Here is a 13,853-nt window from a genome sequence, read left to right on the forward strand (position 1 = left end):
GCCTCACTCCCGGCCTCAATAACCCTATAATAAATAGTATTAACCCCTAATCTGCCCTCCCTAACATTGCCGACACCTAACTTCAATTATTAACCCCTAATCTGCCGACCGAATCTCGCCGCTACTGTAATAAATGGATTAACCCCTAAAGATAAGTCTAACCCTAACACCCCCCTAAGTTAAATATAATTTAAATCTAACGAAATAAATTAGCTCTTATTAAATAAATTATTCCTATTTAAAGCTAAATACTTACCTGTAAAATAAACCCTAATATAGCTACAATATAAATTATAATTATATTGTAGCTATTTTAGGATTTATATTTATTTTACAGGTAACTTTGTATTTATTTTAACCAGGTACAATAGCTATTAAATAGTTAAGAACTATTTAATAGCTAAAATAGTTAAAATAATTACAAAATTACCTGTAAAATAAATCCTAACCTAAGTTACAATTAAACCTAACACTACACTATCAATAAATTAATTAAATAAAATACCTACAATTATCTACAATTAAACCTAACACTACACTATCAATAAATTAATTAAATACAATACCTACAAATAAATACAATTAAATAAACTAACTAAAGTACAAAAAATAAAAAAGAACTAAGTTACAAAAAATAAAAAAATATTTACAAACATTAGAAAAAAATTACAACAATTTTAAACTAATTACACCTACTCTAAGCCCCCTAATAAAATAAAGCCCCCCAAAATAAAAAAATGCCCTACCCTATTCTAAATTACAAAAGTTCAAAGCTCTTTTACCTTACCAGCCCTTAAAAGGGCCCTTTGCGGGGCATGCCCCAAAGAATTCAGCTCTTTTGCCTGTAAAAAAAAAAAAAAAAAAAACGGCAACCATCTTGATCCATGCGGCATCTTCTATCTTCATCCGATGACGACCGGCTCCATCTTGAAGACCTCCACCGCGGACCCATCTTCTTCTTCCGGCGACTTCCCGTCGAATGACTGTTCCTTTAAGGGACGTCATCCAAGATGGCGTCCCTCGAATCCCGATTGGCTGATAGAATCCTATCAGCCAATCGGAATTAAGGTAGGAAAATTCTGATTGGCTGATGGAATCAGCCAATCAGAATCAAGTTCAATCCGATTGGCTGATTCAATCAGCCAATCAGATTGAGCTCGCATTCTATTGGCTGTTCCGATCAGCCAATAGAATGCGAGCTCAATCTGATTGGCTGATTGAACTTGATTCTGATTGGCTGATTCCATCAGCCAATCAGAATTTTCCTACCTTAATTCCGATTGGCTGATAGAATCCTATCAGCCAATCGGAATTCGAGGGACGCCATCTTGGATGACGTCCCTTAAAGGAACCGTCATTCGACGGGAAGTCGTCGGAAGAAGAAGATGGGTCTGCGGTGGAGGTCTTCAAGATGGAGCCGGTCGTCATCGGATGAAGATAGAAGATGCCGCTTGGATCAAGATGGTTGCCGGTCCAGACTTTGGAGCCTCTTCTGGACCTATTCAGCCGCCGGATTATGGATCGCCAGCCCCCGCTTGGGCTTGGATGAAGGTTTCGGAGCCTGGAACGATCGGTGATACCTGGCATGGTGAAGACAAGGTAGGAAGATCTTCAGGGGCTTAGTGTTAGGTTTATTTAAGGGGGGTTTGGGTTAGATTAGGGGTATGTGGGTTGTAATGTTGGGGGGGGGGGGGTATTGTATGTTTTTTTTTTACAGGCAAAAGAGCTGAATTCTTTGGGGCATGCCCCGCAAAGGGCCCTTTTAAGGGCTGGTAAGGTAAGAGAGCGTTGAACTTTTGTAATTTAGAATAGGGTAGGGCATTTTTTTTATTTTGGGGGGGGCTTTGTTATTTTATTAGGGGGCTTAGAGTAGGTGTAATTAGTTTAAAATTGTTGTAATATTTTTCTAATGTTTGTAACTTAGTTCTTTTTTATTTTTTGTACTTTAGTTAGTTTATTTAAATGTATTTATTTGTAGGTATTGTATTTAATTAATGTATTGATAGTGTAGTGTTAGGTTTAATTGTAACTTAGGTTAGGATTTATTTTACAGGTAATTTGGTAATTATTTTAACTAGGTAACTATTAAATAGTTATTAACTATTTAATAGCTATTGTACCTGGTTAAAATAATTACAAAGTTACCTGTAAAGTAAATATAAATCCTAAAATAGCTACAATATAATTATAAATTTATATTGTAGCTATATTAGGATTTATTTTACAGGTAAGTATTTAGCTTTAAATAGGAATAATTTATTTAATAAGAGTTAATTTATTTCGTTAGATTTAAATTATATTTAACTTAGGGGGGTGTTAGGGTTAGACTTAGCTTTAGGGGTTAAAAAATTTATTAGAATAGCGGTGAGCTCCGGTCGGCAGATTAGGGGTTAATGTTTGAAGTTAGGTGTCGGCGATGTTAGGGAGGGCAGATTAGGGTTAATACTATTTATTATAGGGTTATTGAGGCGGGAGTGAGGCGGATTAGGGGTTAATAAGTGTAGGCAGGTGGAGGCGACGTTGAGGGGGCAGATTAGGGGTTAATAAATATAATATAGGGGTTGGCGGTGTTAGGGGCAGCAGATTAGGGGTACATAGGGACAACGTAAGTGGCGGCGGTGTACGGATCGGCAGATTAGGGGTTAAAAAATTTAAATATAGTGGCGGCGATATGGGTGGACCTCGGTTTAGGTGTACATAGGTAGTTTATGGGTGTTAGTGTACTTTAGAGCACAATAGTTAAGAGCTTTATAAACCGGCGTTAGCCCAGAAAGCTCTTAACTACTGACTTTTTTCTGCGGCTGGAGTTTTGTCGTTAGATTTCTAACGCTCACTTCAGCCACGACTCTAAATACCGGCGTTAGAAAGATCCCATTGAAAAGATAGGATACGCAATTGACGTAAGGGGATCTGCGGTATGGAAAAGTCGCGGCTGGAAAGTGAGCGTTAGACCCTTTAATGACTGGCTCCAAATACCAGAGGGCGGTAAAAACCAGCGTTAGGAGCCTCCAACGCTGGTTTTCACGGCTACCGCCCAACTCTAAATCTAGGCCTAAGTTTTTAGCATGTTTAAAGATAATTTAAAAAAATATATATATATTTTTACACCAGAATGACCATCTAAGGTTCTACATATAAAAAGTAGGAAGAGAATTTAAATAGACAAGAAAACATTGAAATAGGAGACGGAGAGAGGAGAAACCTAGCAACCAAGGGAGAATAAAAAAGTACATTTAAAAAGGAAGTACAGGGAGATCTAAAGTAAACTATAGGAGAAATAAATTTCACCACCTCCCAAAACAGTTAACGAATGTTATATTCAAGCTTGTAATGTAAACAAATACAATTGGAAAATCTCCCTACAAGAGAAAAAAGAAACTGCAGCAATTTGCACAAAATTTTGATGGGGTAATTACTATGATACTTACGCAGGCTCTGTGAAGCCGACAAGCTGGAATTGCTCATTATGACAGCTCAATATTGTAACACCTGTAAGTGGTAAAATGGAAAGCAAAACAGTCAATAGAATACTCTAAAATTATTAAACGTATTCAAAACACCAAGAGAGTTTGCAAAGGTGCACTAGAAATAGTGTGCGCTGGAATTAAGGCTATGCCTGTTCTTAAAGGGCCATTATAGCAGAAAATGACATGCTCCGATTTATTATTACATGTAATTTTATAACTAGCGACCCGGTAACCTTGTGCTTAACCCCCACAAAGGGCCGCTCTCAAAAGCAGCAGAGAACTGCTGGTCCCGAGTAGAAACAGCTAGCAAACCAATTAGCAGTGGTAGTCACATGACCAAGTTGTGTGACTACTGTTGCAAATTGGCTCACCAGCCGTTCTTTGCAGCTTCCAAATAGTATTCTAACCCCCTTGGAGAAGGTTAAATACACAGAGTTGTGGGTGCTAACATTTTACACACAGACAAATTTTGAGAGCATGTAATTTTTTTCACTTTAATGGCTTTTAAATCTTGCTATATGGAAGACATTAACAACTACATACTGATTTCCCTTATTTAAAACATGTTAACATGGTGGTATACATTCCACATAAGGTAAAAATCAGTTGTAGACAAATCACAAGGGATGAGAAAAAAAAAGTTTGAGAACTGCACTTTTGCATTACTACATAAGCCACTACAGAACATTACACTAATAATATTGGCTAAAATTTAAGCCAATAATAACTTTTTTTCTCAATGTTTGTTGCACAAACATTAAATCAATTTATGTTGTTAGAAGTATACTTTAGATAGCTTAAAGTAAAGGTCAATTTTAATGAATTAGTACCCGGTTTTTAATAATCCTATTAAAAACAAGGGCACTTTAATTCATCAAAATTGACATTTCACTCTTTTTCTTCAAAAACTTACCTTTTCATTCTGACAGCTGCTTCAGTGATTCCCAAGGCCTTCGGAAGCCTCTCCAGACGTCAGAAATTACGAATCCGGCTGATTGGAGGAAGCCGGATTAGTCATTTTGGACCCGCGAAGACGGCTTGCGAAGGGCGGAGGAAGTGCTGTAGCGGCTGCCCGGATTAAAAGGTAAGTTTTTGAAGAAAACAAGTGAAATGTCAATTTTGATGAATTAAAGTGCCCTTGTTTTTAATAGGATTATTAAAAACCGGGCACTAATTCATCAAAATTGACCTTCACTTTAAAGTGAAGGTAAACTTTGATGAATGAAAGCCCGTTTTTTAAAAATACTATTAAAACAGGGGCACTTTCATTTACAGTTTACAAAGCAGCCATTTTGATTAAAAAAACTTACCTCTCTTCTCTGCACAGTCAGAGCAGCTTCCCCCACTCGGAGATCCTCTCTTCACATGTCATCAATGACTAATCCAGCTTCCTCCAATCACAGCATGGCCTAAGGCAATGACTACCCTAGGGGGAAAGCCGTGATTGGAGGAAGCTGGATTAGTCATTGATGACATGTGAAGAGGGGATCTCCGGGTGGGGCAAGCTGCTCTGGCTGTGCAAAGAAAAGAGGTAAGTTTTTAATCATAACGGCTGCTTTGTAAACTTTGATGAATGAAAATGCCCCTGTTTTTAATAGTATTTTTATAAATATTTTTATTTTTTTTTTAAAAACGGGCTTTCATTCATCAAAGTTTACCTTCACTTTAAGGGGACAGTAAATGTAAATATAACAATTCTGCACTATGTGCTGACAACTTTAACCAGCACTGGACTGCGGTACATTTAGTTCAATGGTGCTATCGAGAGCGCTGTGATAGGACAGTGTGCCCAGTGACGCGCTTTTCAAAAGAGACAGGATCAGAAGAGGCTAGCAAAGAATGCAAGGCAAGTATAGCTCTAACTCTTATTTTTTGCAGATATCACTAAGTTAAAGGGCCATTGTACACTAGATTGTTCTGTGCATAAATGTTTTGTAGATTTATATAGCCCATCTGGAAATGTTTTTATAAAAATGTATAGTTTTGCTTATTTTCTCAATAACATTGTGCTGATTTTCAGACTCCTAACCAAGCCCCACAGTGCCAGATGTATACACGCGTTAGATCCTGTTTATTGTAATTTGTCTTTCCATATGCAGGGAAGGGGGGAGATAGGGAGTGTTTGCTCTTTTTGTTTACCCAGCCCCTTTCAGTGGATGTCCCAGACTACCTAATCGACAATGCTAAACTGGGAGCTTCTAAGTAAATTTTTAAAAGGTTTTATACTGGATTTTTAGATCATCTGTGCACATTTTTTTATTTTTAGTAGTGTCTATTACATGCAGTTATATGAAAATTGGTGTACACTATCCCTTTAATGTTACATAATTCTGCACATAGTGAAGAATTACGAAACATAAAACTGTCCCTTTAAGTAACCTTTATAAATAATATAAAATGTTGTACTATTTAAAAGTATATAAATGTATGTGTGTGTTTGCTACATATCAGACAATTCAATTTTAAGACAGATCTGAAGTGAAAGACCTTCAAAATTTAGTTTGGCATATTATATACACACAAACAGTCATTTAAAGGGACATTCTACTTGCAAAATGTTATTGTTTAAAAAGATAGGTAATCCCTTTATTATCCAGTCCCCAGTTTTGCATAACCAACATTGGTATATTAATACACTTTTAACCTCTGATTTTCTTGTATCTAAGCCTCTGCAGACTACCACCTTATTTCAAGTGAAGGTAAACTGGTGAATCAAAACCCGTTTATTAAAAATACTATTAAAAACAGGGGCACTTTCATTCAAAGTTTAAAAAGCAGCCGTTTTGATTAAAAAATTACCTTTTTTTCTTTTCACAGCCAGAGCAGCTTCCCCCTCCTGGAAATCCTCTCTTCATACGTCATCAATGACTAATCCGGCTTCCTCCAATCACGGCTTTCCCCCTAGGTTAGTCATTGCCTGAGGCCATGCTGTGATTGGAGGAAGCCAGATTAGTCATAGATGACGTGTGAAGAGAGGATTTCCAGGAGGGGGAAGCTGCTCTGCCTGTGAAAAGAAAAAAAAGTTTAATCAAAACGGCTGCTTTGTAAACTTTGATGAATGAAAGTGTCCCTGTTTTAATCTTATTTTTAAAAAACAGGCTTTCATCAAAGTTTACCTTCACTTTCAGTTATTTTGACAGACTTGCATTTTAGCCAATCAGTGCTGAATCATAAATAACTTCAAGTTAGTGAGCACAGTGTTATCTATATAGAACAAATAAACAAGTGCTGTCTAGCTGTGAAAACCTGTAAAAATGCACTGAGGAAAAAAGGCAAAATTTGAGGGCTTAGAAAATAGTATGAGCCTACCTAGATTTAGCTTTCAAAGAATACCATGAGAACAAAAGCACATTTCATGATAAAGTAATTTGTTTAAAATTGCATACCCTATCTGAATCATGAAAGTTTAATTTTGACTAGATTGTCCCTTTAATGAGAGTCAAGATAAATATTAACGTCTTAGAAACTTGTTAAGCCCCCTGCAAAATACTCTATGGAAAATGTGCATATAAATGAAATGGACAAAATGTGTGTTAAAAAAAAACTGCCTAGGTTTACATGACTTCATTCACTTAAAGGGACAGTCAAATCCAAAAAAAAAACATTCATGTTTCAAATAGGGCATGTAATTTTAAACAACTTTCTAAATTTACTTTTATCACCAATTTTGCTTTGTTCTCTTGGTATTCTTAGTTGAAAGTGAAACCTAGGAAGGCTCATATGATAATTTCTAAGCCCTTAAAGCATGTGACAAGAGGCTGCCTTTATTTTATTTTAACTACAGGGGAGTGCTAGTTCATGTGAGCCATATAGATAAAAGTGTCATCATGCCTGTGGCAGACACTGCACTAATTGGCTAAAATGAAAGTCAATAGATAAATAAAATGTCATATGATCAGGGGACTGTCAGAAGATGCTTAGATACCTAAAAAGTATATTCATATAACAGTGTTGGTTATGCAAAACTGGGGAATGGGTAATAAAGGGATTATCTTTCTAAACAACAACACATCTGACTGTCCCTTTAAACTCACCGAACAGATGGTTAAAGGTCCAGTTTACGCATATTAATAGAGTGACATACCGTCAGCTGGAGAAAGTGAAATTGTCTTATTCTCTATGTTACTTCAGGATACGCGTGATTGTGCGGACAGCACATCGGATATGGGTAATATTAAAGCTCCTGTGACAGGGAACAAATACTCAGAACAAGACCTATGCCTATGTTTCCATTTTACACAAACAGCAGCAGCCATGTCACGTACACATGCATCTCATTAATTTACAATGTAATCTTAATAAACAATATTCTACTAACAGTCTCAGCACACTCTCGTGCTATCCGTGTATTGTTTACCTAGCTCCCTAGGCCGGGCCTCCAATCTCTGTCAACCTTTCGTTCCTTTAGTTCGTTTCTCCTGGAACTATACATCTATAACAAACGCTAAATTCAAACTGGCCAAAATTCAAACCCTAACATCCGCCCCGATCCCGGAAACACCAAGGACGAAGACACATGATTGGTGCTTAGAAATTGTACGTCACGAGTGGAATTGTTGGAACGCATGGTGGAACACAACGTAACACACGTCTGCAGGACTCTTGCCTTTTAAATGCAAAGTGGAGTTCATATAACCCTATGCGCTGTTTCGGGCTGCACCCTATTTTATTAGGTTTTTTTTTTAATAAACGAACGCGTACACTTTTGTTGTTTTGTTATCAGATGCTTATAACGAGTTATACAAGTAATTTTGATTAATACAACTGCACTTTTCGTATGTTTCATATCTAGATGTACAGCTCTGAGTAAACGGTTTCCTACGAGCTGTCATTTTTCACAACAAACTTGCATTCGTACGTTGTAAATAAAATGGCACAAATCATGACGCTTGAGGTAAAAATACAGGTAAAAGTGCTTTTGTTTGTGTTTAACTATTAAACAGCGACACGTAACACAAAGGTTTTTAACTAGTTTTATCAGTTTTCTTTTTCTAACCTTTCCATCATAAAGGTGTTGAGCTAGATCTGTGAAACATGTAGAGGCAAATTCAATGAGAGAAAAATTCTAAATTGGAAACAAAATTATAATTCCTAATTATATTAAGTAGTAAAATACAATATTTAATCTTAGTAGTTATACATTTATCTGTTTGATCAAGTGAACTAGGTATATGTAGCTCTATCCCCCAGTCATTACAAGAAATATCCATGCCAAAAATGGAATTTACTTTTCTTAGATACAGTAAGTATTGTCTCCCCATAAGCTTCAAACCGCACATATACTATATGTATAATACCTATCTTCCAAAAATAAATTCATATGTAAGCCCCCCAAAAATGTCCTTACCTGCTGTCTATGAGGCAATTGGAACATCCTTCTGTTGAGTGTGCAGTGTGTCTGATAAGCATATGTCTCCCTATTCATATGCTTATCAGAGATATCCTCTAGAGAACAACCAACATCTTCTCGTGGACTGGTTGGCGACCGCTGGTCTAGAGTCTAGACCAGCGGTCGCCAACCAGTCCACGAGAAGATGTTGGTTGTTCCGTGACACCATCAAGCAGGATTTAATCTCTAATGGTGTCACCCCCATCTCACCGCAACTCCCTACAGTGCTTGGCTGGACATCAGTAAAAACCGACGGAGGAGTTAAATTACAATCGCCCTACGCACGTTGCATAGTACTGCACAATTTGTATTTTAAACTACAAATTAAATTAACTATATTATATATTTAAACACCTAACCCTACTCAAATTATTTAAATCTACTATTAAAAATTACAAAGTTACCAAAAACTATCAACTAAGTTACACAAAATAACAAACACTAAGTTACAAAAAAAAAATAAACACTAAGTTACACGATTAACCCCCTGAAGATCGACTTGTGTGTGTGTTGGGTTTTACTGTTGGGGGTATATGTATTTTTTATTTACAGGTAAAAGAGCTGATTTCTTTGGGGCAATGCCCCGCAAAAGGGCCTTTTAAGGGCCATTAGTAGTTAATTGTAGGTTAGGGTTTTTTTATTTTGGGGGGGGGGGGCTTTTTTATTTTCATAGGGCTCTTAGATTAGGTGTAATTAGTTTAAATATTTGATAATGTATTTATTATTTTGTGTAACGTACGCCTAGATTTAGAGTTTTGTCGGTAAAGACCCGCGGTGCTAACAAGGCTTTTTTTTCCAGCGCACCCTTAAGCCAACGCTGGTATGGCTGCGTTAGCCTCAGAAAAGGGAGCGTTGAGCATAATTTAGCTCCACTTCAACCCTCAATACCAGCGTTGCTTACGGTAGCGGTAAGCTGGAAAAACGTGCTCGTGCACGATATCCCCATAGGAAACAATGGGGCTGAGCTGGCTGAAAAAAACCTAACACCTGCAAAAAAGCAGCGTTCAGCTCCTAACGCAGCCCCATTGTTTCCTATGGGGAAAGTAAATTTATGTCTACACCTAACACCCTAACATGAACCCCGAGTCTAAGCACCCCTAACCTTACACTTATGAACCCCTAATCTGCCGCCCCCGCTATCTCTGACACCTGCATTTTATTATTAACCCCTAATCTGCCGCTTCGGACACCGCCGCAACCTACATTATGCATTATAGCTATGAACACCTAATCTGCTGCCCCTAACATCGCCGACACCTATATTATATTTATTACCCCCTAATCTGCCCCCCCCAACGTCGCCGCCACCTACCTACACTTATTAACCCCTAATCTGCCGACCGGACATCGCCTATAATAAATGTATTAACCCCTAAACTGCCGCACTCCCGCCTCGCAAACACTATAATAAATTTTATTAACCACTAATCTGCCCTCCCTAACATCGCCGCCACCTACTTACAATTATTAACCCCTAATCTGCCGCCCCCAACGTCGCCGCTACTATTATAAAGTTATTAACTTCTAAACCTAAGTCTAACCCTAACACCCCCCTAACTTAAATATAATTTAAATTAAACGAACTAAATTTACTATAATTAAATAAATGAATCCTATTTAAAACTAAATACTTACCTATAAAATAAACCGTAATATAGCTACAATATAACTAATAGTTACATTGTAGCTATTTTAGGATTTATATTTATTTTTCAGGCAACTTTGTATTTATTTTAACTAGGTACAATAGCTATTAAATAGTTAATAACTATTTAATAGCTGCCTAGTTAAAATAATTACAAAATTACCTGTACAATAAATCCTAACCTAAGTTACAAATAAACCTAACACTACACTATAATTAAACTAATGAAATAAATTAACTACAATTATGTAAACTAAAATACAATTAAATAAACTAAACTATAAAACAAAACAAACACTAAATTACAGAAAATAAAAAAATTACAATAAGTTTAAACTAATTACACCTAATCTAAGCCCCCTAATAAAATAAAAAAGCCCCCCAAAATAATAAAATGCCCTACCCTATCCTAAATTACAAAGTAATCAGCTATTTTACCAGCCCTTAAAAGGGCTTTTTGCGGGGCATTGCCCCAAAGTAATCAGCTCTTTTACCTGTAAATAAAAATACAATACCCCCCAACATTACAACCCACCACCCACATACCCCTACTCTAAAACCCACCCGATCCCCCCTTAAAAAAACCTAACACTACCCCCCTGAAGATCTCCCTACCTTGAGTCGTCTTCACCCAACCGGGCCGAAGTCTTCATCCGATGGACCAAAAGAGGGCATCCGGAGCGGCAGAAGTCTTCATCCTATCCGGGCAGAAGAGGACATCCGGACCGGTAGACATCTTCATCCAAGCGGCATCTTCTATCTTCATCCATCTGGAGCGGAGCAGAGCCATCTTCTTCCAGCCAACGCGGATCCATCCTCTTCTACCGACGCCTACTCGCCGAATGAAGGTTCCTTCAAATGACGTCATCCAAGATGGCGTCCCTCGAATTCCAATTGGCTGATAGGATTCTATCAGCCAATCAGAATTAAGGTAGGAAAAATCTGATTGGCTGATTGAATCAGCCAATCAGATTCAAGTTCAATCGGAATGGCTGATCCAATCAGCCAATCAGATTGAGCTCGCATTCTATTGGCTGTTCCGATCCGGTGCCCGGTTGGGTGAAGACGACACAAGGTAGGGAGATCTTCAGGGGGGTAGTGTTAGGTTTATTTAAGGGGGGTTTGGGTTAGAGATGGGGTATGTGGGTGGTGGGTTGTAATGTTGGGGTGTGGTATTGTGTTTTTTTTACAGGCAAAAGAGCTGATTTCTTTGGGGCATGCCCCGCAAAAAGCTCTTTTAAGGGCTGGTAAGGTAATAGAGCTGTTAACTTTTTTAATTTAGATTAGGGTAGGGTATTTTTTTTATTTTGGGGGGCTTTGTTATTTTATTAGGGGGCTTAGAGTAGGTGTAATTATCTTAAAATTCTTGTAATCTTTTTTTTTTTTTTTTTTTGTAATTTAGTGGAGGGGGGTTTGTAATTTAGTTTAGTTTATTTAATTGTAGGTACTTGTAGTTAATTGATTTAATTAATTTATTGATAGTGTAGTGTTAGGTTTAATTGTAACTTAGGTTAGGATTTATTTTCAGGTAATTTTGTTATTATTTTAACTAGGTAGCTATTAAATAGTAAATAACTGTTTAATAGCTATTGTACCTAGTTAAAATAAATACAAAGTTGCCTGTAAAATAAATATAAATTCTAAAATAGCTACAATATAATTATTCGTTATATTGTAGCTATATTAGGGTTTATTTTACAGGTAACTATTTAGCTTTAAATAGGAATACTTTATTTAATAAGAGTTAATTTATTTAGTTAAAATAAAATTATATTTAACTTAGGGGGGGTTAGGGTTAGACTTAGGTTTAGGGGTTAATACATTTATTATAGTAGCGGCGAGGTCCGGTCGGCAGATTAGGGGTTAATACTTGAAGTTAGGTGGCGGCGATGTTAGGGAGGGCAGATTAGGGGTTAATACTATTTATTATAGGGTTTTTGAGGCGGGAGTGAGGCGGTTTAGGGGTTAATACATTTATTAGAGTAGCGGTGAGGTCCGGTCGGCAGATTAGGGGTTAATAAGTGTAGGTAAGGTAGCGGCGACGTTGGGGGGGGCAGATTAGGGTTTAATAAATATTATGTAGGTGTCGGCGATGTTGGGGGCAGCAGATTAGGGGTACATAGGGATAATGTAGGATGCGGCGGTGTACGGAGCGGCAGATTAGGGGTTAATCGTGTAATGCAGGGGGCGGCGATAGCGGGGGCGGCAGATTAGGGGTTAATAAGTGTAAGGTTAGGGGTGTTTAGACTCGGGGTTCATGTTAGGGTGTTAGGTGCAGACTTAGAAAGTGTTTCCCCATAGGAAACAATGGGGCTGCGTTAGGAGCTGAACGCTGCTTTGCAGGTGTTAGGTTTTTTTTCAGCCCAAACTGCCCCATTGTTTCCTATGGGGGAATCGTGCACGAGCACGTTTTTCCAGCTAGCCGCTACCGTAAGCAACGCTGGTATTGAGAGTTGAAGTGGCGGTAAATATGCCTGTACGCTCCCTTTTTGGAGCCTAACGCAGCCCTTCAGAGAACTCTAAATACCAGCGTTATTTAAAAGGTGCGGGGGGGAAAAAAGGAGCGTTAGCTACGCGGGTCTTTACCGACAAAACTCTAAATCTAGCCGTTAGTATCTCAAAATCTAAATGCTGATTTCTGATGGTATCGTATTTGTTAAGTGTTGTAAATGTTTATTTTCAATAATGTTTCCTAATCGCCAATGCGAATGTTTTGTTTGTGTATCAGTGTGCAATTCTGTTTTTATGTTGTTTTGTTCCGTGATGCAGATCGCAACATATTTTACTAATCCTCGTTTAGTGTAAATGTTGTGTAGTATTTGTTGTAAAGGATTGTGAATGTTGAATGCGTATATGCTATGTTGTGTGAACGATTGTTGTTTGTACATTTGATTTGATTCTTTTGAGTGTCCATAATGTTGTATGTGTAATATGACAGCGCAATGTGTAGTTCTCGCGATATCGAGTGTTAGGTGAAAAATTAGTCTATTCTTCAGTTTGCATTGATCTCTACGGGAGAATCTATTCCCCGTCCGTGATTACGCTAGGGAAATGAACGCGGTACTCATGTTACCGCGATGCATTACAAGGTTGTTTTCAGACTCGTAATGTCTACATTATGAAGACTGCGCAATGAAAATAACGCACACGCTATTTGCGAACAGCCATTTCGCCATAACTCGTAATCTAGCTGTTAGATTTTGATTCATAAGGGTTTGAAACTTTTAACAATTTTTGGATGTGTATGACTCACTGAGTATACACAAAAAAAACAACCCTTTAGCTTAGCCTAGTTTTGAGAGCATGTCATTTTACAACTAGCAAGTTGCAACCCTGCACCACTATGTGTAAG

The 13,853-nt window shown here is 37.6% G+C and overlaps 1 protein-coding gene across 2 annotated transcripts in view; it reads right to left on the reverse strand.

Annotated features, from left to right (window-relative positions):
• G2E3 (G2/M-phase specific E3 ubiquitin protein ligase) overlaps positions 1-7,949 on the reverse strand; it is a 46,144-nt gene extending 38,195 nt beyond the window's left edge. The window contains exons 1-3 of one of the 2 annotated variants that reach the window (XM_053697939.1): positions 7,825-7,938; positions 7,552-7,650; positions 3,429-3,489 (exon numbers count right to left, since the gene is read on the reverse strand). In XM_053697939.1, coding sequence (XP_053553914.1) covers positions 3,429-3,465 — 37 coding nt within the window. In that variant the 5' untranslated portion in view covers positions 3,466-3,489; positions 7,552-7,650; positions 7,825-7,938. Of the gene's footprint in view, positions 1-3,428; positions 3,490-7,551; positions 7,651-7,824 lie in introns of both variants that reach the window. The other variant, XM_053697940.1, reaches the window with a different exon arrangement.
• Positions 7,950-13,853: the final 5,904 nt, after the last annotated feature.

The sequence above is a fragment of the Bombina bombina genome, chromosome 1, assembly GCF_027579735.1.
Source record: "Bombina bombina isolate aBomBom1 chromosome 1, aBomBom1.pri, whole genome shotgun sequence".
Classification (NCBI taxonomy): Eukaryota; Metazoa; Chordata; class Amphibia; order Anura; family Bombinatoridae; genus Bombina; species Bombina bombina.